The sequence below is a fragment of the Theobroma cacao genome, chromosome 6 (genome assembly GCF_053813885.1).
Source record: "Theobroma cacao isolate CCN51 chromosome 6, ASM5381388v1, whole genome shotgun sequence".
Classification (NCBI taxonomy): Eukaryota; Viridiplantae; Streptophyta; class Magnoliopsida; order Malvales; family Malvaceae; genus Theobroma; species Theobroma cacao.
Window position 1 is genome coordinate 23,995,323 of NC_142644.1, and position 26,787 is coordinate 24,022,109.

Genomic DNA, 26,787 nt, shown 5'->3' on the forward strand with positions numbered 1-26,787 from the left:
GAGGCTTGCATCATCCTATGATTTTGCTTCACATGCTCCTGCTCCTCCTAGTAAAAAGGCTAGAGAGGGCAACTCCAGTAGGTTGAATTTGTCTCTGGACTACATCATTGTCTTCCCTCCTGCGTCCTGCCATACGTAAAATTAAAAGTAGTAATCTGTTGAGTTGGGACATATCGTCGTGTAGCGCAAGGATAACTGGATGAGGTCTTCAGTTTCTGTCCTCAATGATAATTATGATCCCACAGGGTACGTTCTCTGTTCTTTACACTCCCCTTCAGCTCTTCCCATTAATATACTTCGTCATGAAACTTGAAATCAAATGGCTCCATTGTACTTCTGAAACCATTGTGTTAAATGGTTTAAAATTTGAAGAATTAAAGGTTTTGTTTCTATATCATAATTTCAATGAATTTAATTTTGATAATTTTCATTAATTGTTGAAAGTGTAAATATTCGACTAAATTTGTTGATCACTAACTATTTTGACTTCTCTTGATTGATCATAATTATAATAATTTATAAATAAAAATTAATTCAAAATATGTAATTTATTGAAAGAAAAAAAGTTTGATGTTTTAGAACGTCCAAAATATGCAACTAATTAGCAAAAAAGTTCACATGTATTATGCGAAGTATCAGAATTAACGGTTAAATATGTGAATCATTAACTATTATTCTCAATCTACCATTTGATAGAAATATCAGAATTAAATTTACCGAAATTATGATAAAGAAACTAAGTCTGATATAGAATGGGATCAAGCTTCGATTTTGACCCAAATAAAAAGTATAAACTTTAAGAATAAAGTTTTTTTATATACATTTTATTTGAATTAATTATTCAAACTACTATAGAGATAGGTTTTTGTTAATCATTTCCCTTTCAAAAATTGCATATAATAAATAGGTATATAGAGATAGGCTTTTGTGCATCCCATAATTGAAAGCGATACCGTCTCTTAGACTCTACATTGTATTAAATTTGTGCATTTATTGTTAGCTCAACTCTTCTATTTGACACATATAATGAAACGTCCAACAAGTGACAGAACAGCTTGCCAGAAATTGTTACATCTTTTTTCCTACATGCTATTATTATTATACGGTGTTACAACTTACAAGAGACAGACAACATAATTAAAAGCAAAGTTGTCACAAAAGGTAATGTTTTGCTTTTAAATGGAGCCACTTGTGTATCCCAAATGTTTTGGCATCAGCAAGAAAAAGAAACACGCCTCTCTTGGCTACAACGGCAACATAATTAATAGCCTCACGGATCCTTAATTTACGTTGATGGCCGTCTTCTATATACACCATTTGTATTACTTTATTTTAAAACTAACGATTACCTTGTTCGTTGATAAATTAAAAAAATATGAAATGGGTTTAATATTCTGAATTTAAAGACAGAAATTACAATAGAAATTTCAAAAATTAAGAATAAAATATCTCTTAATTCTGAAACCAAAATTGTTAAGAAAAGTTCGAATTGAATTGAATTGAATTGATCATTAAGAACACAGCTGGAAATGACAAAAACCGCCCTTTTTATGTTTGAAAGGAAGAAAAAGACGTTGCCAATGACTAGATTAATTAACAAGATTAAAGCTTAATTAACAAGTATGTCTCGTCTGATTCAAGCACTGAAAAAATTTCAGGTCTTTACAGACTTGTTTTATTGGGAGCTCTTCGTACGAGAACATGTAGCTGGAATGTGTTTGGTTAAGCGGCTACTGCTTTCGTCATCTTAGTCTCTTATCAAACATAAAGAATGTTCAATATTTCTGAAACCCAGTTCTTAATGCATTGATTAGCACAATTTCTGATTAACTAATGCTAATTAATTATATAAGATAATTTCCCACTGCTTCGTAGTTTGAAAGCTTTGGATTTTGAAAAAGGGTTTGGGGGTGATTAGTTTAACACCAAATTTGAAAGCTGTTTGCTCTATTTTATTTTTATTTTTGGCATTTAATTCGTACGAATTCCTAGCTATCCATTTGGTACCATTTCGATGTGATTATTGGGTCTTTGGATTTAAAAATTCAAACAAATCTAACACAAAAACAAAAAAGTTCTTCATTGACTGTCTCGGAATGTGGTTTTGGGCATTTCCATTAGGGTGTTAAAGGCAATAACATTAGTTGATGGGCTAAATTATGGTTTACAGCTTATGGTTGGTTCCCTCTAATCATGTGGCAAGCACTATTTCGAAACTTAGTTGTTATTATAACCATCTTACTTTGGCATTTTGTTAAGATGTTAAGTTTCTTTTGTTTTGTCAAAGGTTTTGGGTTTGAATTTTTTTCAATTTATTAGTCAATTTAATCTCATAATATCATTAAAACAAGAGAAGAGTCTTTAATTGGATTTTTGGTTCAAGTGAAGTTTTACATGATACAAAGATTGTAAATGCGTATAGAACATTGGCTACAACAAAACATCAGGGAAGCTTTACTTGTAATTAGTGTAAATTTAATACAAAATTGAACTTTTCCCATTCATTTTTGGGCAACAAACCCCATTACATCATATATATATATATATATGTGTGTGTGTGTGTGTGAGAGAGAGAGGAAATGCTTATCGAAAAAAGAGTTTTCCAAAAAAATGTAAAATTTTATTTAAATTTTCACTCATCCCATACAAGCCTTTTCTCTTTAAGAGAATTTCTCATATTAAAACTTCAAAAAGATTGGTGGAATATATAAAATGCAAAGGCTTCAAACATATTACACCAAACATTGAGGCCTATTAGCTCAGTTGGTTAGAGCGTCGTGCTAATAACGCGAAGGTCGCAGGTTCGAGACCTGCATGGGCCAGTTTTTGGATTTTGTCAGACTAAAGGGTCTTCGTCTCAGCTTACTGGATTTGTTGACATCCTTCTTTTCTCTTCCCTTGTGTTTTCCAGACAAATCTTTCCAAACCAATAATAACCATCTTACATTATATATTTCACTTCCAAGGTTTACATAAAAAAAATTTGCATGACATCTGAAATTTATTGGATTGGTCTTACAATAAGCTACATTCTCTTTTTATTTGAAATAAAATAAGCTTGATTTTTTTTTTCAATGGGGTATTGAATATGAACTAAATTAAGGTCCTCGTATATCACCATTACCAAACATAACAATGCTTTTCTTCAACTTTGCTTCTTCTTTTTTTTTTTTTATTTTGAGCTACACAACTTACTTGTTAACAGCCCATATGATAGCTTTTAAAGAAATAATAAGAAATTATTAACAATATCCCATGATTAAAGTCATTGTTAAGCCCAATTATGATGGGCCCTGAAAATCAAGCGCAATTAAGATGGGTCAGGATCCAGAACACTAATTTTTGTTTGAAAGCTAAAACGTGGACCTCTATTAAATAGTTATGAAACGGACAGCTCTTTCAACCGTTAAATGGACACTGGGATTTCAAATTTTCAAATACATAATTAAATACAAAATAATACATTTACTTCCCAACGGTCACCTGATTTCAGTTTTCTTCTTTCTTCAGAGTCACAGCAAAAGAGAAAAAGTTCGAAGAAAAACGTTTTCGATCAAAACGTAAAGAGAAAAAGAAAAGAAAAAGGTTACACAAATGAAAGGGTCTGACAAAAAAGTCTCATTTTCAACTCCTCCCATCAAATCGTCTGCATCTCCCAAAGGTAAACTTTCCCCTTTCTTTCTACTTCTTTATCTGCTTCTTGTTTTTTTCTTTACCCTCAGGCTCAGGAAGTTAGAATCTTTGACTTCGTATTTGGTTTATTGTTTTAATTTTTATGTTGGGGTTTTTAATAGGTTCAGATGAGAATGATAGAAGCAATCAGGAATTGGGTTTGAATCTGCAAAACCCGAAGAAAGAAACCGTGAAGAATTTCATGTCACCTACCGTTTCTGCAGCTTCAAAGGCCACTTTTCCAAGAAGGAAAATCTTAGCTGAAAGAAATGAATCCCCAGGATCAAATTTCTCTAGTACTTATCTTTCAAAAACCCCAAATCTTGATTCAAAAGCCTCACCTAAGACCATTCCAAAAGCGTCACAGAAGAATTCCCCAAATCTTGATCCTAAAGCTAATTCCAAGGAAACTTCCTCTCAGAAGACACCGTTATCATACAGTTCCAGGGATGAGACACCTTCACCAAGGCCTTATGATCCATTAACCAATTACCTTTCTCCAAGGCCTCAATTCCTAAGGTATAATCCTACTAGGCGAAATGAGATCTTTTTACGCCTGAGAATGGAGGACAAAGAAGATGATGAGTTGAGTGTCAGCAGCACTTCTTCTTTTGGTTCCAAGAAAGATTCCGGTGATAAAGCTGATAGTGTTTCTAGTGACGGGAGTCTTTCAGAGCAAGAAGATGAAGAGTTTGATATTGAAAGTGATGAAGAGTCAGAGGAAGAATTAGGATGGAGTTTGAGAGGGGCGTTGAAATATATGCTTTTGTTGGTTGTATTACTACTAACTACATCATATATTTCTTCCATGAATTCTCCAACCCCTTCACAAGCTTTTGAGGGCCTTCCACTTTGTAATAAGAAGATCCATAATCACTCGTATGGAATTGTTGAGAGTGTTGAGGTTGGACATAAGTTCTTGGATGGAAAACAAGACCAATTGGGTTTATTGGGCTTAAACCAAGCTATTGTAGATGAAGGGATTCAGAAAGAGATGGTCGAAAATGTTAACTTGGGAGAAATAGTTAGCTTGGAGCTAGAGGATGGAAATTATGTTGAATATGTAGAGATGGTTGAAGAAGTAAAGAAAGATGGGAAAAGTGAACATGCATGTGAAGAAGAATTCGTTAAAGGAGCAGATGTTTCTGACCAGTTTGTTCAGGACAAATTGATTAAAGATGTAGAGAAGGTTGAATATTTGAAGAAAAATGGAGAAAGTGAAAATAAAATTGAAGATGAATTGGCGGAAACAAAAGAAGTTTCTGACCAGGTTGTTGAGAATATTGAGTTGCAGGAGACAGAAGAAACTGGGGAACAGATTGAAGATGTAGAGAAGGTTGAAAGTGTAAAAGAAAATGGAGAAAGTGAAGACGTAATTGAAGAGGAATTGGTGGAAACAGGAGAAGTTTCTGATAAGATGGTTGGGGATATTAAACTGCTGGGACAAGAAACTGCTGGGGAGATTCAATCCATACAAGGTTTCTTGTCTGAAGGGACTGATCACCAGGAACCTGCATCTCATACAACAGACTCTTCTGAGAAAGAAAGGGTGGCTGCAAAGGAGGTAAGTGAAGAAATTCACAATGAAGCCAGAGATGACGATATGGTTCAAGGCAATATTTTACAAAGCGAAGTTACTATGCTAGAGAGGTCGGGCAAATCTAGTGCTTTTTGGAGTCTCAATTTTGAAGAAGTCAACCCACTGAAGGGGTGCCAGCAGATTGGAACTGAAGTACTTCTCAAGGTTATGTTTGGGGTTTTAACATGTGCTGCGATCGTTGCATCTTTGGTATTGGGATCTAATATTAGGAGAAAGGGAATTGCATCAAAGCATTCTTCTCTGGTGGATAAGCATTCTAGCAAACCTGTTGTGAAGGAGAAACCAAGTTCGGTGCTTTCTGCTGAGAGAGAGGAGCATAAAAGGCATTTCGACTCTTTTATGAGTACCATGCCTTCGATTAACTCCACGGACAAAGATATTAAAGAATCTTGCCAAAGCCGAGCACCTTCAGTTGAGTTGCTTGGTGAATTTGACGTGGGATCAATTAGCAGCTCTCTTAAGAGTCGTGCAATAAAAAGCACAATGAAAGATGAAGTGAGCAACTATTCTGATTTTCTGGAAAAGGGTTTTGGGAGCAAGGCTTATTCAGCTCCGGTTCAGGATCAACAAGATTTCTCAGATTTCTCTACCGTGAATTCCATTTTATCTGAAAGATTGGCTGTCAAGAAGAAAATTTTGAGGAAAGAGTTCGCAAACAATGACATGGTAAGCTTTTTCCTCTATTTTCATTCAACTATATTTAGCATTCTTATCTCTGAGACTGTTTTCCTTATCATGGATGATCATAGTTTGAAACCAGAATCACCTTTTGTCTAATTCGTATATTAGATTCGGTTTCAGATTTATTTTAGTTAGGCTCTGACAGATAATTCCATGTTTACAAAGTGCATGATTATCTTACCACTGCGAGACACTCATTTAGCCATTTAGGACCGCAGTTGCTGATTGCTTATACTATCTTGTATTGTCCTTTAGAAGCAATTATATGTGCTTAACATGCATTTAGGGACTATTTTATGAAAACACCTTCGTTTAAGCTTTTTGGAACTTTGTTATGTTTGTGTTGCAGCATTTAGGACGCAGTTGCTGATTGCTTATACTATCTTGTATTGTCCTTTAGAAGCAATTATATGTGCATAACATGCATTGAGGGACTATTTTATGAAAACACCTTCGTTTAAGCTTTTTGGAACTTTGTTATGTTTGTGTTGCAGCAGGCAGGACCGGATGGAGAAGGGAGGAACGTGGTCACAACTCCACTGAGGCGATCAGCCAGAATCCGCAATCGTTTAGTTGCATCTCCATGATATTTTTGATCTTGATATCACAAACAGCATCTCTGTTGTTTCATGTTGCAGGCCCTTTCCAAAGAAACTATTGTAGAATTTGGATGTGATCTCTAGTGCCTTCTCACTGTAGATCCGTTGTATTCTAATCTCTAGGAACTGATCATTGTAATACTAATTATCGGTTGCTTTTTTGTTTTAACAATCGCTTTGCCATCGTTATCATCTTTATGTTTCTTATCCTTCTTAATTTCATCAACATATAGTACGGTTTTACATATTATACTCTTGTGATAATTTATCTTTGGGCGTCAATGCAGCAGTAGTGTTAAAGATAAGTTGTAGTTCTGACTTCGAAGTGGATTCCAGTTGAAGAAGATAATGTTGAAAAGAGTGGTGTAGTGGTGGCATGCTGTATTGATAATGCTATAAATAAAGATTTTTCTTCTTTTGATATTGCAAAAGGAGATTCTAATCTTAATTTTTTTTCAAGATTGAGTGTGGGACTTTAATATGCTTCAAAAAAGACAAGATCATCGGGGGACTATGTAAGAATATTCCTTTAGCTATGATTTGAAGGAAAAAAAAAACATTTCAGGTGTTCATGACACTGAAGAAGTAATGAATCTAACCTATAATTTGGTTTCTATATATGCTTATTAAGTGTGTACATTTTGCAGTATTATTGCAGGATGCAATTATAAGAGTTGAACGGTGACATTTTCAATCCATAATTAGAAAGAACTACTTTTGTTTGCTAATAAGTATTTAAGTGGAGTGGAGACCTTCTTTTGGAGCTTAGGTGGCCACAGTTGGGTTATTGCCTTGGCCACATAACGAGGACAGTTGACACTTAGCAAAAGGACAAGTCCTAGTCTCCTAGATAGCATGATGGCAACAAGGAGCCAGTCAGAATGCTACTCAAAACATGGTTTCCAGGCAGATGACATATGGTGCTGATTTAGGCAGCTAAACTTCTAAAGACCCTGGGTTTACCTTCCAACTAATAATTGGAGGTAATTTTATGCAGAAATGCTACGAGCACATGCACGAGGATTCAAGCTCATATAAGTTGGGGAATTCTGCTTGATGACATATATAAATGCCTGACCTCCCACTTTCCAGCATTGCAAATTTCATGTCCAGAGTAGATGAAAAAAACAGAAGGAAAATTAAAATTTGAGGGGTGGCCACTGTCACCCCGCCACCACATGTTGTCCGCATTGAAACCAGCATCAAGACACCACCACATTACAATTACACCTAAGGATCAAAGAGAAATCTTGTAAATAAACCACCAAATTTCATACAAGAAAAGAAGTCTGGAATCAAACTGTAAATTGAGGTGCAGAAATTAATGTCTACTATATAGGCTTTAATTATTTTTTTAATTTCTTATTTTGACACATTCCATAACTGAAACCCAAGCTAATGAAGCATTGAGCCAACAGATTGATCAATTATGGATAGGGTTTACAGATGAGTACAAGAATATTATACTCTTGGTTCAGCCCAAAAGATTAACCTACAATAATTAATTAAGCTACTATACCCTTATCTGCACTATATATAGTGCTGTAAACTTCTTTAATTAGCATCCTGCAGGATTAAATAGTAGATATGATTACCTGTTTAAATAAAAGGAGTGGAGGAGGCTGATTAATTTTGTAAAGAAGACATATATAATTAATTCAGTAATTAACCATAAGTACATAAAACCTTCATGTTCATGGATTAGTAATGGATCAAAATGAGATTTATATTAGAACCCACAAATTAATTAAAATTTGGCCTTTTAACTTTCCATTAAAAAAAATAATAAAGTTTTGACCATAGATTTGATAATGAGCAAACCATGTGCGCAAATTCTTTATAATATCTACAAGGAGGGGAAAAAAAAATTCCGTGTTGCAATGAATCATGCAACTTGATAAAGGCCTATACAGATGAAAAGTTCTTTTGTACAGGAATTGGAGGAGGCCTGCCGCTTAAAAAACTGCTTCTTCTTCCTGGAAAAGATAAGGACAGGGAATTTCTCGAGACTTTCTTTGATATGGTGGCCCTGGGAAGAGGGTAAAATTTATGCGTATCCAAGCCACCCCCATAGCTTTTACATGCCTTCATTTTCTTTCTGTAAGGAGTTTCTTTCTTTGCAAGGTCTTCTAGGCTTTTTACGCTTGAGAGGGATGTAAATGACTGGGACTTGCCTTGAAAGTACTTGGAAAGTCCTCTCCTGCAGTACACAAACATGGAAAACATTTTAGCATGAATTGATCTACTTTTTCAGACTTATATATCTTTGATTCAATGTGAAAAATGAAGAAATATATATACATATATCAAAGAGAAGGCAGGCTGCGGGAAAAGCTTCCTAAACGGTTTCAAGGAGCGTAACTTGATGTTTGCAACTTGTCATAACTAATTAAGCCTAAATATCTTAAAAAAGGAAAAAGAAAGAAAGAAAGAAAGAAGGTCAGATCTATCTTCACAACATGACTGTTAACTTTATGAGTGCTTAAACTAATTAATCCTTCATGTTAGTACAAACTTACTTGATGGGAAGTTGGGCCATGAGCTCTGACATTTCATATAAAGGTCCATTACAAATGGTGGAAGAATTTGAAGTTGATGAAGATGCATCATCTACCAAGTCTGATGAACAAGAAGTTGATCCCTGAGAAGTTCTTGAATATTCTCCCAGGGATGATTCAGAAGTTGTAGTAATAACATCATCATCATCATCATCATCATCATCTTCCACGTTCATCCAGCAATGATCTCCATGTTTCTCGTCATGCTTATCCTTCTTCTCAACAAAACCCGGAGCTTGAAACATTCCTTTTAGATCAGCTTGAGCCATTTTTGACATCATCAAAATTCTTTGGAGAAGTGCAGAAACAAAAGAAGGAGGCAAAATTAACAACAAGTTTCCCAACTAAATGTAAATGAAAGTTTCAGAAACAAAGCACGAAAACGCATGTCCTTGATACAACCATGAGGACTTGAAACCTGAAGAAGATTTAGATTTATATATACAAAGAAATAAACCTTCACATGCTGATATGCATTAAAGGATACATGGATTAGGTTGGTTACTTTTTCAGGATATTGTCTCCATGACAGCAAATGCACACAATTTCCGTCATTTTTAAGGAAATAAAACCGTGCATGGAACATGGGATCTCCATCATATATATGACACGTGTATCCTAGCCTACGTTTGGATCCACTATATTAATATTCTCATCCATGGAGATGAAGAGACACATGTTGTTTCTTGGCGTAGGGTGAATGAAAATTGCATCCACTTGCTAGTTGGCTTAGATAGGTCCTTGTCATTAGTAATGCTGCCATCGTGTTTTTTTTTTTGATTACCTTATCCATAGATTCGACATTATCTTCTCCTCTGGTTTAAATGCCTTGACCTAGAATTTGTACTGGAATAAGAGGATAAGCTTGTTGCCTTTCAATGCCCAATCCTCACTGACTCACCGTCTGATGACCACAGACCATTTTTTTTCTTTAACATTATTGCAGTTTCTCTAGTCAATTATATTGTTGTTCTTCTAGATTAATTAGCCGGCCCTATAATAGGCATTATTTTTGTGGGTTGAGATTTATATATTCTAAATTAACATAAAATTATACATGGATCACCTACCTTAATTGTCATAAAAAAAATTAAATAATTAAAGTAATACAACAATTGAATAATAGTAATTCTCGTCCTCCGCTTGATATTTTTATTTTATTTTATTTTATTTAAAAATTTATTTTAAATTCTTACACATTAATTATCTGGTTATCAAATTTTACCTTATCTATTTATATCAATTTCTTCTAAATTGATGAGGAATTGTTCTATTCTTGATTGATTTAGATGCTATCCCTTATCCATTATATTAACATAAATCTCACATGATTTATGTCTTTTTAATTACGGGATGAACTAAATTTTGGCATAACAGAAATAATACTAAATAATATATATAAACCAATCAATTGGAGTATTTAGCAAACACTTAAATTCCTTCCATTGATAGTTTTTCTTCATTTTAATGTTTCTATGGCTTTTGTCATATGTTATGTTTTCAGAGAGGTTACTACTTTTACAAAAAGTAGATAGAATATCATTACTATAAACCTTGACGGAGTCAAGATTTTAAGTTTGAAAGGGTGAAAATAAAAAATTTAATATTTAAGAGAATGAAATTATAAAATTTTTAAAAAATAAAAATAAAATTTTAAAATAAAAAAAAATATAAATTTTTGTAATTTTGGGAGGTGGGCCTCTGCCTATATATAGACACCGATATATTTAATTAATTAAAGTATATAATATTAATTGAGAATAATTGGCATAATACAGCACCATCGATTGATGTCAATCTCAAAAGGACAGAATTGGATACACATTAAGTGTATATGAATTTTCAAAGTCCCCTAACAGGGAACATAGAGATTAATTGGTCAAAACTGAATTGTATAAGCAAATTATGAACCACATGATGCACGAAGATCCTAACAACCCTTTCTTCTGGAGAGAATCAATTGTGTTCCTCGTCAACAGTTTTTCATTTTTAATATGGCATGTTTCGTGCATGGTTGTAACTAGTTTCCTATAATTTTTTTATTTATTTAATCTTTCAATGTCATACGGTGTAGCATTCTTATCAAATGTTGACTCAAATAAATTAATTTCAAACTCCATGGCCCTTGGCAGGAAAAACAACACTAGTATTTACCACACATTCTTAATTTTGGCTATTAACTTGTGAGATCATATTCGACATTATTATATATATGATTTTAGCTGAAGATGTAAAATATATCTCAAACCCCCATTTTTTTTCTTGATAAATTTTGAAAGGTAATTAGGAAGGTTTTATTGGTAAATGCATGGTAATGGAGAAAAAACACAACAAAGTAAAGCTGTTAAGGCTGCATGCATGGTCAATCTATTTAGTTGGGGAACCTAGTCTATTATCAATTCTTAAGGACCAATAAAATATGATAAATTGAAAGGGTAAGAATACATTTCTTCTTCAGTAAGTTGAAGTTGAAAACTTAAAGAGAAGGGGTAGTAGCTAAGATAGGCAGGGAGGTAGCTACGAGGAAGGTGATGAGCAGCTGATTGAACAAGTTAGAGGGTGATCCATTAGCATAAGGCTATGAATTATACATGATAATACCCAAAAAGAAAAGAAAAATCGTGTGGTGGAACTTGGGGGGGCATGTTGTTGAATGTTGATGTCCACCACCAAACCTTTCAATTTCAGCTTCTTATCCATTCCCACGTAATTAGAGACAGGTTGAATTTTATGGAAAGAAACACGTAATTATGAAATGGTACCAAAGTCCAACAAGGCAAGGCGTTGTTGTTGGACATCGTTTGTTGGGTCTAAATCCAAAGTTGATGATTCCGTGACATTTAGATTTAATAATTTGTATTAACGTATCAGATACGATTAAATATAAAATACGAATATGATATATTTAATATTCATATTTTAAATTTAAAATACGTATACTTATAAGTTTAAAACACGTGTAACATAATTAAATATATTAATATATGACACGACACGATTAATAACACATTTAACACGATTAATAACACATTTAACAAGATTAAATAAAAATATTTATAATTAAATATAATTTTATTATTTGAATTTAAAATTTATAATTATAACAAAATAAAAATAATAATAACAATAAATAATCACCAAAAGTTAAAAATTAGGGTTGAGCATGTATAATTACATTACACTATTTATAAAATTAAAAAAAAACTTATTAAAATAATTATTTAAAATTACTAAATTAAAATAAGTTTTAACTATTAATTTTTAATAGATTAATAAATGTGTTACGTATACACGTTTAGACACGATAACACGATTAAGTAAACGTGTTTAAATGTGTTTTAAACGTGTTTGTCATCTCTAACACGTTAAGACATTAAAATTTTTGTGTTTTAACGTGTCAAACACGATTAGATATGAAACACGTTAAAACTAAATCCAAAACTTATTTAACCCGTGTTTTTTTTCGTGTCGTATTCAAAATTGCTAGATCTAGTGACATTTCCACTTTTATTTAGACATATACTGAATTATTATCCATACTATTTGAATATTTTTGAGTTATACAACGTAGACAAATGGATATTATCCGTCAAATAACATATCTACATGCAAAACCAAATGCTAAAACCCTACACTAAAAATCATGTATTTTTTTTCTAGCACTTAGTAGTTATTACTTAATTTGGCTTTGCTTGATTTTTTTCTTTTCTTTTTTTTTTTCAAAAAATAAAAAAAAAACTAAAAAAAAAACAATACATGTATTACGTTTTCTTTTCATTATTTACGTTTTAAATTTTATTTTCATTTTTGATATATATTTTTTATCTTAAAATGAAATTTGCCAACATAAAACTCAATATTGAATTTTCTTATTAAATTTTTCATTATAATTTCTTTTTTTTTCTTTGACTTTTAGATAAAAAGTAGCAAAATTAAAATATTTCGCAAAACAATATTCAACAAAAATTGAAATATTATAATTCCATGATACGACGACAAATTTGACCTAGTTCTCTTTTGTTAGAAAAGTATAACTTTCTGTTCTTGTTCTAAGGTTTGATGCATTTATGGACCGAGTCTAATTTGGACATGGGATGAGTCATCCATAAGCACAAACTTTAAATATTTTAAAATGATTTGAATTAATTAAAAATTTCCTATTACTATTATTTATTAATTTAATAAAGTAAAGTAATTCATTGTTGAGCTACACGGCGCTTGGGCTAAAAACTCCTTAGAAAGCCCAATTAAAAGTGTGTTGGATTTGCATTGCAATCCGTTGGACAAGTTAATTCCAGATATTAATGATTTATTATGATTTTTAAAAATCTCTAAATTTTTAAAATGGGAACATTAAGAAAAAAGTGAAGAAAGTTACTGCGAAAACGCAGAAAGAAGAGAGAGCAGGGAATAAAGAGAAAACAGAAGTAATGAAATGTGGGGAAGATGATTGTTGAAAGATTCAACGGTGGATTGAAGCACAACTGCCCATCTTCCCCTTTTGATATCAATTTTGCAGGGAACTCTTTCGAACAGAGTGCACTCGTCTTTGCACTACGTCGATACACACTATCCCTGCCCACTCCACTACCTTACATGAAATCCTCAAGGCAAAAAGCCAAAAAAAAAGAAGCAGAGAAGAACATAAACATGACAGACGCTCAGCGGCTACCTGCAAAGGTTGCCTGTTTATTTATAGAAGGCCAATTAGGGTTTCAGTTGCAAAACCCTGATCTGTAATTACCATGATGCCCCTTTTAAACTAATAGATATTCAATCCAAGTTCCTGGTCGTGGCCGTGGGTCGGGTCGGTCTATAATGGAATTGATTCTCATCATTCATAAATTTATATTTGTACAAGAATAAATTCAAAACAAAAAGATGTTTAAATTAAATATATTTGCACTTAAACATTTAACTTACTAATTGGTATATGAATTTCTTTTTTAAAGAGTAGAATTCGAATTCTTTTTATAGTAACAACTTAAAAGGGATTGAGAATTTTTTTTCTTAAAAAATTTTATAGGATTTAAAAATTAAAAACTCATAATTTTGTTCTTGTGAAAAAATACTATGAAACTAAAATCTTGAATAAACCAATTTTATGTAGATGATCAACTGAAAAAAAAATTTAACTCTACATAAAACTTGAAAATACTCCTAATGTATTGCCCAAAAAAAAAAAACCTTGTACTACATTTTAAAAGAAACTTCTTAAGTTGAGCATAAAAACGTTTATAATGAATCTTAGTTTTTAAAAACAAAACATTTATTTATTATTAAAATAATAAAATTTTGTTTTTATTCTTTAAAGATTATTTAAAATTTAAAAAATAAATAAAAAATTATAATATACTAATATTAATAATTTAATTAAACCAAACTCGTCTTGAGCGGATAGAACATCTTTAGTTTTTTTTTTTTTATAATTGAGAGAAAAAAAATTCGAACTTTACTTTTTAAATAAAAAGATCATATACCAATTATAAACATCTCTAGTTGAACATTTTTCATTCATTCAGTCATTTGATGCTTCGATTTCTACAATAAAAGATAAATTTGAGTGAGATAGAGTCTTTTATTTATTTTGCTACAAACAATCCGGAGATTATACAAGTGACATGACATGCATAATTATTGAAGAATCGCCACTGGTAGCTGGCGACATCATGAAAGGAACTCTAGTTTTACCCGTAACAGTCCTGAAATCCTCCATCATCAAAACGTGAAACATGATAACTTTAACAACTCAAAACAATAGATTCCACCATATCATTATGTAATAGAAATGCTTCAAAATAAGCAGCCCCACTGGAGTCAAAACAGCAGGGAGAATGAATACACATAAATTACGGGAACAAAGGGAATGAAACGAAAAAAAAACCTATCAACCCAAAAAATTCATTTTGTCTTCAAATGATTATTATCATCACCAACTCCAAAAACTTCAATGCCACTCCATGGCCATGGAAGAAAGATGCAAGCCCAAAACCAAATGTAAAATAGGAAACTAACAAGCTGGGGTTGAGGCCTACAGACCCTGATCAACAAGGTAATCCCCCAACCTCTCAACAACCATGTTACACTGTCCTGGGGTCACTGGTTCATCATACAAGCCAAAAATCAGAGCTTGGCCTGTTTTCTTCACAGTTATCCCACCAGCGCCCTGCAAAATCAATGACAACAATTAGGAACAGGAATTTCTTTAGCTCTCACCAGTATCAGAAAAACTGTAACTTGAAAAAGTTCAATGCCATTAGCAGGCACTAATGGCAACTTAGAGATAACTTCTCATCAACGCGTCCCTGTCATCTTGCTTGTACTCAGCAATTCTAATAAAAGAAGGCATTTAAAAAAGCAGTAACAGCTAGTTGAGCATTTCTGTGCACTCAAACAAGAAAATGATGGATGTCCTGATGCATGATGAAACCTAATTAGATAGGACACTTTGGATTAGACTTAATAAAACACAATCATAGCATAGATAGCTATCTGTTATGTACTCATAAAGGATAATGATAAATGCCCGCATGATCATCTATTGATAAGTGAAAATGCTTTAGGAATAAAACTTTCTATAAAGTAAAGCTAAAGGCAGTTGGTCATCCAAGTGTTTGGGCTGTTTAGCGAGCTTGAGACTAATATTGAAAGGGACTACCAAATCAAAGCTGGAGAATATGGTTGAATGGTGAACAAGGCCCCACAGATAAGACCCGTGAAGCTCTATCATTATTGCATGCCATATTCTAAGGTCCATAGCAACGCGTTTATTGATTATTAAAAAGGAGGAAAGGGAGAAAGATCTCATATTGTGTGTATCAAGCAAGCAACTAAAATAGTATCAAACATTTCCCTGTATCCCAAAGAAAGGTAAGTATATACTGTTTAAAGAGGCATGCTCACTCTATTCTCCGAATTGCAGGTAAACTTATAACATATGATAAATCACCAGAACCATATAAGCTTAATGCACATTAAATCCAGATCAATTCAATAGAACAACCAGTGATAACCAAGGTTAAAAAAAAGGGCAATAATTCACCTTCTTCCCACGAATCACGGCTCCAGGCTCTCCCTGGATTACCATATACTTAGTGCCACCGAGGTGCAGCCCACTTGGTGCAAGAGACCCAGGTTCATCAAAATCTTTCATAATGGCAATAATCTCTTCAGGCTTAAACTGCAAATAAACCCCCCCAAAAAATGAAAATATCCCAAATTAATTACAAAAGTTATGATCCCATGAGAATACATTTAAATAATCTACGTTGATATTAATTTTGCAAAGTAGTCATTCAATATACTAAAAACTCGTAATTATGATAATGCCACGTCAAGATTCTGGGCTAACTTCCACAAACTTACGTCCGAACGAAAGAAATGGAGCAAAAAGTTTTCGTCACTTTCTTAGATTATAAACATTCTTTATAAATGAAATCAAACAAAAATGCAGACCATTGAATAATCAAATCCATCATAATATATATAATTCATAAGCAGTATAGATCCAACTTTTTCATTTATAACTTCCAATGTATAATCACATTATCTAATCAACCAAATAAGATGAATCATGTGTGTATTAAAATAGATTAATCAACAACAAACAACCAGATCCACGTGATTAATTAACTAAATCATTGATCCAAAACAAACAGATCCAAACAAAAGTAAAGCATTCTTAAAAAAGGAAAGGCAGTAATACCTGAGGGAAAGAGGTGCTCTGGGCCCAAACACTGCCATCGTGGCCGATGATAGCAGCGGCGGACAAATGATGACCGCTGTCAATTTCGCACATCAGGTGATCATCAACGTAAGTTTGCCACGACATTTTTCTCTGATCAATCAATCACTGTTGATTTTAGTTGCTCTTTTATTTTCTTTAACGTCGATTCTGTTTTTCTGGTTTTCTTCAAAATGAAGGACGAAAATAGTTTTTTGCTGGTTCGAGAAAAAAAGTTTGAAACGAGGAGGAGTATAAATCGGAGGGAGTATTGGTTTCAAAGGAACGTGGAAAAGTGGGACCCATAATGATGAGTGCCCTGTGATCTTATCTGGACCGTACGATTTCATTAACGTGATTGAATGAGTGCTGTTCACGTTCGCTTTTCCTTCAAGGGAAAAGGAAATAAAGAGGGAAGACAGAGCGAACACGATGACGTGGTTACACCGGATTTTCGCCACGTCATTATGCGGGATTACGATTTGAGATTTGTTCGAAGAGTGAAGTGAAAGGAAATAGGCCCAATGTAGTTGGTAGTAATGGGCCATAACTATCAAAGGCTTTTGTCATTGACAAACCCATTTCGATTGGGGCTTTTCATTATTAATAATGATCCATAAATAGTAATTTGTGAGATTTGAGCATTTATTTTTTATACATTAATTTTTTTAATTTATATTTCGTTAGATTGATATTTTATTTTCTATTAATTTTTAGTTTTTTATTTTTATATTAATAAATATTTAAAATAATTTTTATAATTGTTGTTTGCTATTTTTTTAATATGATGAATCAATAGCTTTATGAATAAATTTTTTTGGGCAAGAATTATTAACAATTTACAAATCAAAAGATTACATAGTACCGAAAAAAATCCATTTAAAAACTGAAATAAATAGTAGTAACTGATAATGTGAAGACATTAACAATTAAACATAAGATTTTAAGATTAAACTTAGTTGCTTTTCAAAAAAAAAAATTAAAACTTGGTCAAGCCTGCCCCTTACATTTATTTGAGGAAAAGAAACTAGTATGTATATAAAAAGAATAGGACGTGGTCAGGCTCCGCATTTGGGCTGGGAAAAAGACCTGGCATGTTGGTGAACATCATCAAGGGAAAAGAGGCGGAGTAAATCCATATTATCAAAGGGCTTAAACAGCAATGGATGAGCCTCATCCACAAGCTCCTCCGGCGTTCGTATAGTCTCTCCGCTAAATGAGAACAAAGCAAGGCAATATCTTTCCTTTTTAGCTTTCATGATCACACGATGGGTTGGAGACTGTGTTCTTCCATTACTCCATGCCTAACAACAACATCAGAGTAAGTCTAAAAGGTAAATATAGCGTAAATATAGCGACCTAATCGTGCGCAAAACAGAAAACACCTTCATAGAAATGTATTAGTATTAACTAACCAAGAATGCATCGCCAGCCATGACCACGAACATTGAACCGGAGGGCTCAACGCCGATCCAGTTGCCATCCTTTGCTTTTATCTGTAGACCTGCAATGTGATTGTCATGAAGTATGGTCATGAAGCTCTTGTCTGTGTGAGGACATCCATCAAAGTCGTTTTCATCCTCCCTGGGTACCCTATATTTGATGAGTCGAAGAAGATAGTTAGTAGATTGGATGTGGGAATCGTAGTACTTCCTTACACCGTAGCTTTCAAACACCATGGTTTTCACCATTCGGTCCAATTCTGACACCAGCTTCGCGTATGCATATATGCTTTCACTAACAATGTAAAAGAGAAATATTAGGAAATGTTACTTAATTATGCATAGTATATGGGGCGTGAACAAGATAGAGATCATATATACCAGAAAATTTGGTTCCCATTAGGCCACATGAGGTTTGTGAAACTTTGAGTTCCTTCAAGAATCGTTGGGTTATCAATGCCCATGCTTTCACTAAGAGGAATCGATGGATGCTTGAAGTAACCAAAGTAAGGTTTATCAGAAGTGTTCAGAACCTTCTTTTCTGTTGGAAGGTGGAACAATTCTCGTACAGAGTCGAAGACTTCATCCTGAAGCTGTAAGGAAACTTTGTCATATGTTGCTAAGAAGCATCCATATTCTTCAAACGCTCGCTGGACCTCTTCGCATTTGGAGATCCAAGAGTCAGTACCAGGCTCGGACTCGTCATCAAAAAGATCAATGACGGGTAGCTTGATAGCTGACTGAGTTGCCATGATCATATAGTTTTTTGAGCTTTTCTGCTGAGAATAGTTGCTAAGCTTGGAGTATTGGCTCCTGTCGTAGTTACAGTTGCATGCCCCAAGACACGATTTCCAACTGAACAAATCTTTCTTTAAATAGACACCTAGCTAGGGGCCAAGTCTTGCAGTTTGTTAACATAAATTAACTAATTATTCGTTTGACTTGGATTAGATATACTTTGTTCATGTCCTCTGCCGCCCCTTGTATATATTTTGGCTGCTTTTCCCGCCGATCGCTCAACGAATCTACAATTAAGCAATGCGTAAGATTAAAGAAATATAGCTGACTTTCCACTGATTAAACTAGATTTCATCAACAAGCACTTAACCAACTTTTATAGTATAAATCGAATTTGAATTTATATTTTATTAATAAAGAACCTGAATCTCGAAAAAAATTTCGCACAAATAAAACTCAATATATGTTTACAATTCAAATTAACCAAATCCATCTAAATTTCCATTTAAACCCATATCTATCTCTCTTATCATCCAAGTTTTTGCTACACATAATTTCTTATGCTTCAAGTCTACATTAATGGTAGAAAAAAGGGAGGAAGAGAATATTTATAGAAGGAAATGTATATATAAGATAAGAATATTTGAGATAAATATATATATTTAATGAAAAGTTATTTTCTAAAATAGCAATTTAACCAAGTGTCTATAGACACTTGATAATTGAACCTTATTTATAATTAGTATACTATTATAATGTTTACTAGATATTAAAGAATCAACAACAGTTTGACACTACGTATACCTTTTAATTTTTCAACAACGTACCTATTTTTGACCATATATGTCATACAAGTTGCTACTTTATCAAATGAAAAATGTCTAGATTCCATAGTTGAATCGGAAAAATTGTATAAAATATATACTTTAATTTCCCTTGTTATAAGTTCTCAAGTTGGTATTTTTAACTCAAATTGCTGACGTCCATCATAGACTATCACCTTAATTTGAGCAATTCTATTTATATATCGTACTATATATGGAGACTAGTGTGAAATAATATTTAACTCATTGGATAAACAACATATCAACATATATTTACTCTACTTCATAAGGTACCAAAGAGAGAAAACTTGTATGAAATTAATGTCTTCATTGAGATAATATTGTCTAACAATAGGAAATTTTAGGTGCAATCAAGTAAATCTAAATTTAGATGAAATATTTGATTTTTAAATTTCAGCTTCCTCAAATATCTAAACATACATATACACATAGAAGCTGTAAAATGCTTTTGCTAACAAACTGGCAAGGAAAAAGGATAAAAAAATCTTTAAAGAAAAATAAGGAAAAGAGAATATTGATGCATTTCTTACGATCAGACTTTGGTATAACAAAATAACACCATATAAGAATTTTAATAATGACAATATTATATATATATATATATCTAATAAATTAAAAATAAAAAAACTATTAATAATTAGATTACCCTGAAATTTTAAGATAACAACTGATGAATATTTCATTTAATCTAGACTTGATTCCAAGTAGCTGTATTGCAACTAGCAGCTAGCAGGCACCGTCCCATAAAATAAATAATTACACTTGTTTTGTTCCAACAAAAAATTAATTACACTCGATTTTTTTCTTTTTTTGTAATAAAAGAAACAAGATATAAATAATCAAAGCCAAGCTTCGCAAGTTAAGGAATGAAGAACAAGTCAACCTTAAAATTCGACCGCGCAGCCGCCCTTTAATTATCCGCTGAACCCACACGGTCTTAAGAACAATTTTCTATTGAAAAAATAATTAAAAAATAAAGAGAGGAGAGGGCAAGTTTGTTAGCTGTATTTACGTTCCAATTGAGGCTGAAAATTTAAAATTTTGAGGTCAATTTAAAGCCTGAATATCATTTCAAAAATGAATTCGAAAGTAAGAAATAAAAAAAATATGATCCCTCGGTTCTGTTAAAATTGTTTTTTATACGATTAATTAAATAAAATCTTCATTGTCTTTCAGTAAAATGGCAAAATTTTATTTAATTATTTCATTAAATAAACACACAATTGATATTCAACTTATTAATTTTTTCAAAGTTACAACTTGAGGGTAGAATTATTTTTTAATAGAAAAAAATTGTTAAAGTTTGTGTATCCTTTTATATTACATAATAACTAAATTAATAAATGTGAGTGGGATAAAGACGATATAGCAAGTTTGGGGCATCAGTAGGGAAACCTTTCTTTATACTCAATTGACTTCTTGCACACGAATATTTGACTCATTAGTTAGTATATGATTCTCTTTTTTGAAGAGGAAAGTTCGAATCCTCCCTCTCTCAATTAAAAAAAAAAAACTCCTTCATATATGAAGCAATTCTGAAAGCATGCCGTAAGGATTATACACTTAACTAATCCATTTAAAAAGACTATTAATTATCGAATTTGATTTTGATTTTTGTTCTGAATGAAAAAAATTGATGAATTACTTAATCAAAGAATCTTATGTAAATTTTACCCTAAAAATAATGTGACAATTAATAAAAAAGTCCAAGAAGCTTTTGTTAATCTTTTCATTTTCAATTTGATGCACAATAGAAGGCAGGACGCAGCCAGGAGGGCGATGACTGCTTTGACTTTGCCATGACATCGAACTCAGGATGGTTTCTGAATTTGATTCAAGTGTGGAGTGGGAATGGAAACTGGTACAGAGCTTCATTGTATGGGCTATAACCATCAAAGGCCCTTTGTGATTGATAAAACAAGTTTAGAGATTGGGGCATTTCACCATATTTATTTAGTCAATGATTCTTTACAACATAACTAGGAATACATAGATTTGATATATGTGCTTTAATTCTTCTCTTTAATAATACTTTTTCTCTGAAAATTTTATTCTCTGCAAACCACTGTAGGTTCATGTTTGGACATTTTAGAAGAGAAAATTTACATTATTGATAATATATATTGAACTACAAATTTCATGCTCATGAGCAAATTCCATACTAGAAAAGGAAAAGGGTACAATATTTATCAAGTAATCAGCTATAAAAATGATATAGAAGTGCCAGTGTAGTTAAGCTCAAATCTCTTCCAACATTCTCTTTTTAGTATGGAAAAGAAAGTTGAAATGTAAGATTTATTTATGTCATTTAATATATATTAAGAAGTCTTGAGTACTTAATTATGCACCACACATGGCCTCGTCGTTAAACTTTTGAGAATATTTCCGAACATCATCAAGGGAATAGAGCCGGAGTAAGTCAATATTTTCAAAGGGCTTAAAGAGCAAAGGATGAGCCTCATCGATCAGCTCCTCTGGCGTTCGTATGGTCTCACCGCTGAACGAAAAAAACCCAAGGGAATATCTTTCCTTCTTGCCATTCGTAACCACACGATGAAGTGCGGAGTGTACTCTTCCATTACTCCATGCCTATCACATATCCAAAACAGATCAAACGAATGTCAGCCCAATGATTGCATATCAAATAGGAATTCTTTCCATATTCTGCTAGCCTAGTTGTGCATCAAAAATCACCTGTTTTGCATGCTCCACGAGGCATAAAATTAGAAAAGTAATTGAGGATTTGACATGGTAATGCAGGTGCAGGACACAAGGTCGGAAAATTAATTTTTAAGGGTATTAGCTAGCTAGGGAGATGCCAAATTCTGATTCCCAACTAGAGTCAATTCTCTCCATGTGTTTAATTTCTTTCTTATATAATTATCAAGATGTGGGAAATGCTTGAGCTCAAACGACCAATTGAAGGGAATTCAACCTAAACAAACAGTTATTTAAGTTGCTGCTAGAACTAAAGTTGTGTAGGTGAAATGGGAATTGTTTTAAGTGCATAGTGGGGTTTCTTGATTATAAAAAAAGAAAGAAAAAAAACTGACCAAGAATGCATCACCGGCCATGACTATGAACATTGAACCTGAGGGCTCAACACCAATCCACCTGCCATCTTTAGTTTTTATCTCCAGGCCGGCAACTTGATTGTCATGAAGTATGGTTAAGAAGCTCTTGTCAGTGTGTGGAAAGCCGCAGTTATTAGTTTCCTCTTCCTTGGGTAGTCTATATTTGATGAGTCGAAGAAGATAACTGGTGGAATCGATGTGAGAATCAAAGTACTTCCCTACACCGTAACTTTCAAACACCATGTATTTCACCCTTCGATCAAGTTGGGATACTAGCTTTGCGTACGTATGTACACTTTCACTAACCAACGTCAAAAAAATATAGTAAATATTTTAAAAAATAATGTTTAGATTTTTTTTTTTCAAAAAATGGTGAGAATAAGATCATATATAGATACCAGAATCTTTTGTTGCCATTAGGCCACATGAGATCTGTGAAACTTTGAGTTCCTTCAAGAACGGTTGGACCATCAATGCCCATGCTTTCAGAGAGAGGAATCAATGGATGTTTAAAGTAGCCGAAGTAAGGTTTATCAGAAGTGTTTTGGACCTTCTTTTCTGTAGGAAGAGCAAACAATTCTTGCACGGAGTTAAAGACTTGATCCTGAAGCTGTAAAGAAACTTTGTCATAAGGTGTTAGGAAGCAGCCATATTCCTCAAGCGCAAGTCGAACATCTTTGCATTTGGAGACCCAAGAGGCAGTTCCAGGCACGGAATTCTCATCAAAAAGGTCTATGACTGGGAGCCTGACAGCTGACTGGGGTGCCATGGTTGAGCTTCTGCTGCAATTAAACCTGTCAGGTTAAGGTTTCAGCGAGAATATTCAGTAATTATATACATCTTCTGGTTTGCTAATGCATGTTTCACGACCAGAAAAACAAGACCAAATGGCAATTTGCACATGAAAATTGAGTTTTTGCTTGGTCCTCGCTCGCAGCCTAGCTAGAATGGATTGATTAGTCTTCTATCAGAAAGCCCAAAAAGGTGTACTGAGTGGCAAAGCTGCTGATTATATTTTTTTTTTTGGGGGGGTGGTGTCATTTTCAAACTCTGATTTGCTGAATAAAGTAGGAAAATAATTGATTAGCTAAGCATCTTTGAAAGTTTTGCCCCTTTTGCATGGCCAACTCCCGCAAGAAATTCACCTCTTGTAAATTTTTAATGCTTGGGCAACCAGTATGATCTATGTCATGATCAGAGAATAGGAACAAGAACTATTTACACATAACTTGTATAATACAAATGTACATTTATTAATTTTTTGACTTTCTTGTAGTGCTACCTGTCCCCTAGGATTTATCATTTGATGTTATTAGTATTTTATTCCAACTCCCTTGACCTTATTTAATATACAACACAAAAAAGAAGTTATTGATATGTATTTGAATGTTATTGTATTTATGATATTTGAAAAGAAGTCAAAGCCTTTGAGTTTATTTGAGAAAATAATTTTTGTCAATATGTCAAGAGACAGAGTAAATTTTCTCATGCTTTAAGTTTTACAAAGAAGAATTCAGCTAAGAAAATAATACTAAAGCTTTAATTACTGACGTTTTCTCTACCTATACATTTTTCTAAAAATTATTCGATGAAATTAATTAATTTCAAAACATAGATATGATTATCATCCATCTAATGTTATATTTTTGTTACTAATTATAAAAAACAATATTGGCTATAGGAAATATAATTTATTGTTATTCACTATGACATATATATATATATATATATATATATATATATATATGTTTTTGTTCGTTTCTTTCCCTTTAAAGTTTTCATGAATCACATATATATAGCTTGGTTCATAGCTTTTGAGGAAAATAATTCAGAAAAAAAATGCATAGATACGCAATAATTTGAACTGCATGGACTAGTTATAGAAATAAAACTATAATATATAAATAAAAAATAAGAATCAAACAAAAAAATAATGAAGAATGTAAATTAATTTAAAGTGTCTTTGTTTTGTTACTTTAATTTAAGTTGTCATCCAAGGGTTAGGTAATATGATAACCTATAGCTGAAAAAAGATGTTAAGTTGGCATGCAAAGCTTTTTACTTACCTGATAACCTAAAACAAGATAATAATCATATAATAATACTGACATTCAAGCGTGAAAAGTTAAGTAACACACACCCCACATATCGAAAGAGATATATATATATATATATATATATATATATATATATATATATATATATATATATATTTTTTTTTTTAAAAAACATAAAGGCAGACAGCAGCAAGTAGATTCAGACTAGAGGCGGATCAATCTTTTGATGCAAACCTTTTCACTGTATCAACACATCTACTCACCGACGCAGTACTTGCATATATATAATACTCAAAAAAAAAAAAAAAAACCTAAAGCAAAATCTTTGATAAAAAATAAATTGAAATTCTTAGCCAAGTGTTGTTACTTCTTACCAGTTTTAGCAGGGAAAACAATGGCTGTTGTTACAGTTGCCTAAGGGAGCCTAAGATTTCCAACTGTTCAACGCCCTGAATGCGGGTAGCAAAGACCCTGCTTATATAGACACTTAGCCTCCCAGCATTTGAATGATCATTTTTTGTTTAGCTAGAATAAAAACAATATAATAAAAAAAATTAGAGCTGACTTTCTAATTGATTAAAATAAATTTTAAATATACATATATGAGGACTTTTTTTATACTATTTATATTGTTGGACCACTAACTAAACTTTTTATTACATTGCGGAATTTGTAGTGACAAAAATAGGTATGTAGTAAATGAACTGGCCTCCCAAAATATGGGCTCCACGCGTTGACAATTTGCACATCGTGTTGATTGCATCTAATATTTGAGGCAATGCATAAAAGAAATGAAGAGGAGGACCACACTTCTATGAATTAATCACTCCGAAATCCAAATGTCCAAAATTGCCAGGCATCCAACTCCTACATCATGTTCTCTTTGGGCCCCCATTGGAATTTTTCATGTCTGTTGGATTGATATGCTATTTAACTTTGGGAAGATATTTGTTATCATATATATTTTGGTTTGTTGACATTTAAGATCAACTTGAGTTCATAAACTAATTCTTGAAATCGATTAAGAAAATGAAGAGTAACAATTTGATTTGAAGAGATTATAGAAGTTAAATGAATCATCCTTGCACTATTTATATAGTCAATAACATATAAAATAATAATCAATCTCATTATATTTAATACGTTCATGAAACAAATCATTGTAAGTAATTTATATAATATTATTGTTATTACAGTAAAAAACAGTGACAGGAACTTGGGCAATGCCCACATCTTTTAACAATTGATGAATCCAAAATAAATAATTCTTTCTATATTAATTAATCATTTGATTTTAGTCCTGCATATTTAGCATTAAGTCATTATTGAGGTAGGCTAAGTAAGCTGGTTATTTAGATTTTAGAGCTGCCCGGACGAGGGAGGATCTGCTTCTCTTGTCCTACAAGTAATTGGATTTACAATAATTTTTTTTCTCTTTTTCATATTTCCAGATAACTATAATTTTTTTATATTTTTTCTTCTAATTTTTATTAAAATAATGATAAATTATTCGTTATTTTACCCACTATTTGGGTGTGCACAGGACTAATCTTTCTAGAATCAATTATTTGGTGCCACGACATTATTTTTTCCCCACAATATATATGCTCATGCGCATGACATATGATTAGACAATCTGACAAAGAAATGTTCGACAAAAGAGTATTAGTCATTTCTATTGACAAAAATGGTTTATTTTACAATTCGATCAAATTCAGAAGAAAATGTTACTTCATTTTTTTTATATATAATTAAATAGGAGAATTTGAACTCTACTATTTAAACAGAGAAATAATAC

General features: G+C 32.5%; 5 protein-coding genes and 2 non-coding genes across 11 annotated transcripts; 2 read left to right on the top strand and 5 right to left on the bottom strand.

The window, feature by feature from the left end:
• Positions 1-2,748: 2,748 nt before the first annotated feature.
• Positions 2,749-2,822, top strand: TRNAI-AAU (transfer RNA isoleucine (anticodon AAU)). The gene has a single exon. It is a non-coding gene; the product is annotated as a tRNA-Ile (tRNA).
• Positions 2,823-3,453: 631 nt separating this feature from the next.
• Positions 3,454-7,000, top strand: LOC18596032 (uncharacterized). Of its 2 annotated transcripts, none has more exons than XM_007024266.3 (3): positions 3,454-3,661; positions 3,795-5,938; positions 6,448-7,000. In XM_007024266.3, exons 1-3 carry the CDS (start codon positions 3,595-3,597, stop codon positions 6,538-6,540), a joined length of 2,304 nt encoding a protein of 767 aa, XP_007024328.3. In that variant the 5' UTR covers positions 3,454-3,594; the 3' UTR covers positions 6,541-7,000. The 2 variants fall into 2 exon arrangements, with proteins under 2 accessions (XP_007024328.3, XP_007024329.3); XM_007024267.3 differs by having other exon boundaries at positions 6,451-7,000.
• Positions 7,001-8,356: 1,356 nt separating this feature from the next.
• On the bottom strand, positions 8,357-9,614 carry LOC18596034 (uncharacterized). The gene is made up of 2 exons (XM_007024270.3): positions 9,072-9,614; positions 8,357-8,752 (listed from the first exon to the last, which is right to left on the bottom strand). Exons 1-2 carry the CDS (start codon positions 9,389-9,391, stop codon positions 8,458-8,460), a joined length of 615 nt encoding a protein of 204 aa, XP_007024332.2. The 5' UTR covers positions 9,392-9,614; the 3' UTR covers positions 8,357-8,457.
• Positions 9,615-13,543: 3,929 nt separating this feature from the next.
• Positions 13,544-13,692, bottom strand: LOC148762211 (small nucleolar RNA snoR135). The gene has a single exon (XR_016027254.1). It is a non-coding gene; the product is annotated as a small nucleolar RNA snoR135 (small nucleolar RNA).
• A 1,158-nt stretch (positions 13,693-14,850) lies between these two features.
• LOC18596036 (profilin-3) lies at positions 14,851-17,070 on the bottom strand. Its single transcript, XM_007024272.3, has 3 exons — positions 16,816-17,070; positions 16,153-16,290; positions 14,851-15,276 (listed from the first exon to the last, which is right to left on the bottom strand). Exons 1-3 carry the CDS (start codon positions 16,939-16,941, stop codon positions 15,142-15,144), a joined length of 399 nt encoding a protein of 132 aa, XP_007024334.1. The 5' UTR covers positions 16,942-17,070; the 3' UTR covers positions 14,851-15,141.
• A 627-nt stretch (positions 17,071-17,697) lies between these two features.
• LOC108662448 (deoxypodophyllotoxin synthase-like) lies at positions 17,698-19,103 on the bottom strand. The gene is made up of 3 exons (XM_018122821.2): positions 18,657-19,103; positions 18,249-18,570; positions 17,698-18,137 (listed from the first exon to the last, which is right to left on the bottom strand). Exons 1-3 carry the CDS (start codon positions 19,031-19,033, stop codon positions 17,892-17,894), a joined length of 945 nt encoding a protein of 314 aa, XP_017978310.2. The 5' UTR covers positions 19,034-19,103; the 3' UTR covers positions 17,698-17,891.
• A 2,841-nt stretch (positions 19,104-21,944) lies between these two features.
• On the bottom strand, positions 21,945-25,488 carry LOC18596037 (putative 2-oxoglutarate-dependent dioxygenase AOP1). Of its 4 annotated transcripts, none has more exons than XM_088807513.1 (4): positions 25,364-25,488; positions 23,331-23,711; positions 22,912-23,233; positions 21,945-22,447 (listed from the first exon to the last, which is right to left on the bottom strand). In XM_088807513.1, exons 2-4 carry the CDS (start codon positions 23,699-23,701, stop codon positions 22,199-22,201), a joined length of 942 nt encoding a protein of 313 aa, XP_088663639.1. In that variant the 5' UTR covers positions 23,702-23,711; positions 25,364-25,488; the 3' UTR covers positions 21,945-22,198. The 4 variants fall into 4 exon arrangements, with proteins under 4 accessions (XP_088663639.1, XP_088663637.1, XP_088663638.1 ...); XM_088807511.1 differs by having other exon boundaries at positions 23,331-23,726; positions 25,364-25,457; XM_088807512.1 differs by having other exon boundaries at positions 23,331-23,714; positions 25,364-25,429.
• Positions 25,489-26,787: the final 1,299 nt, after the last annotated feature.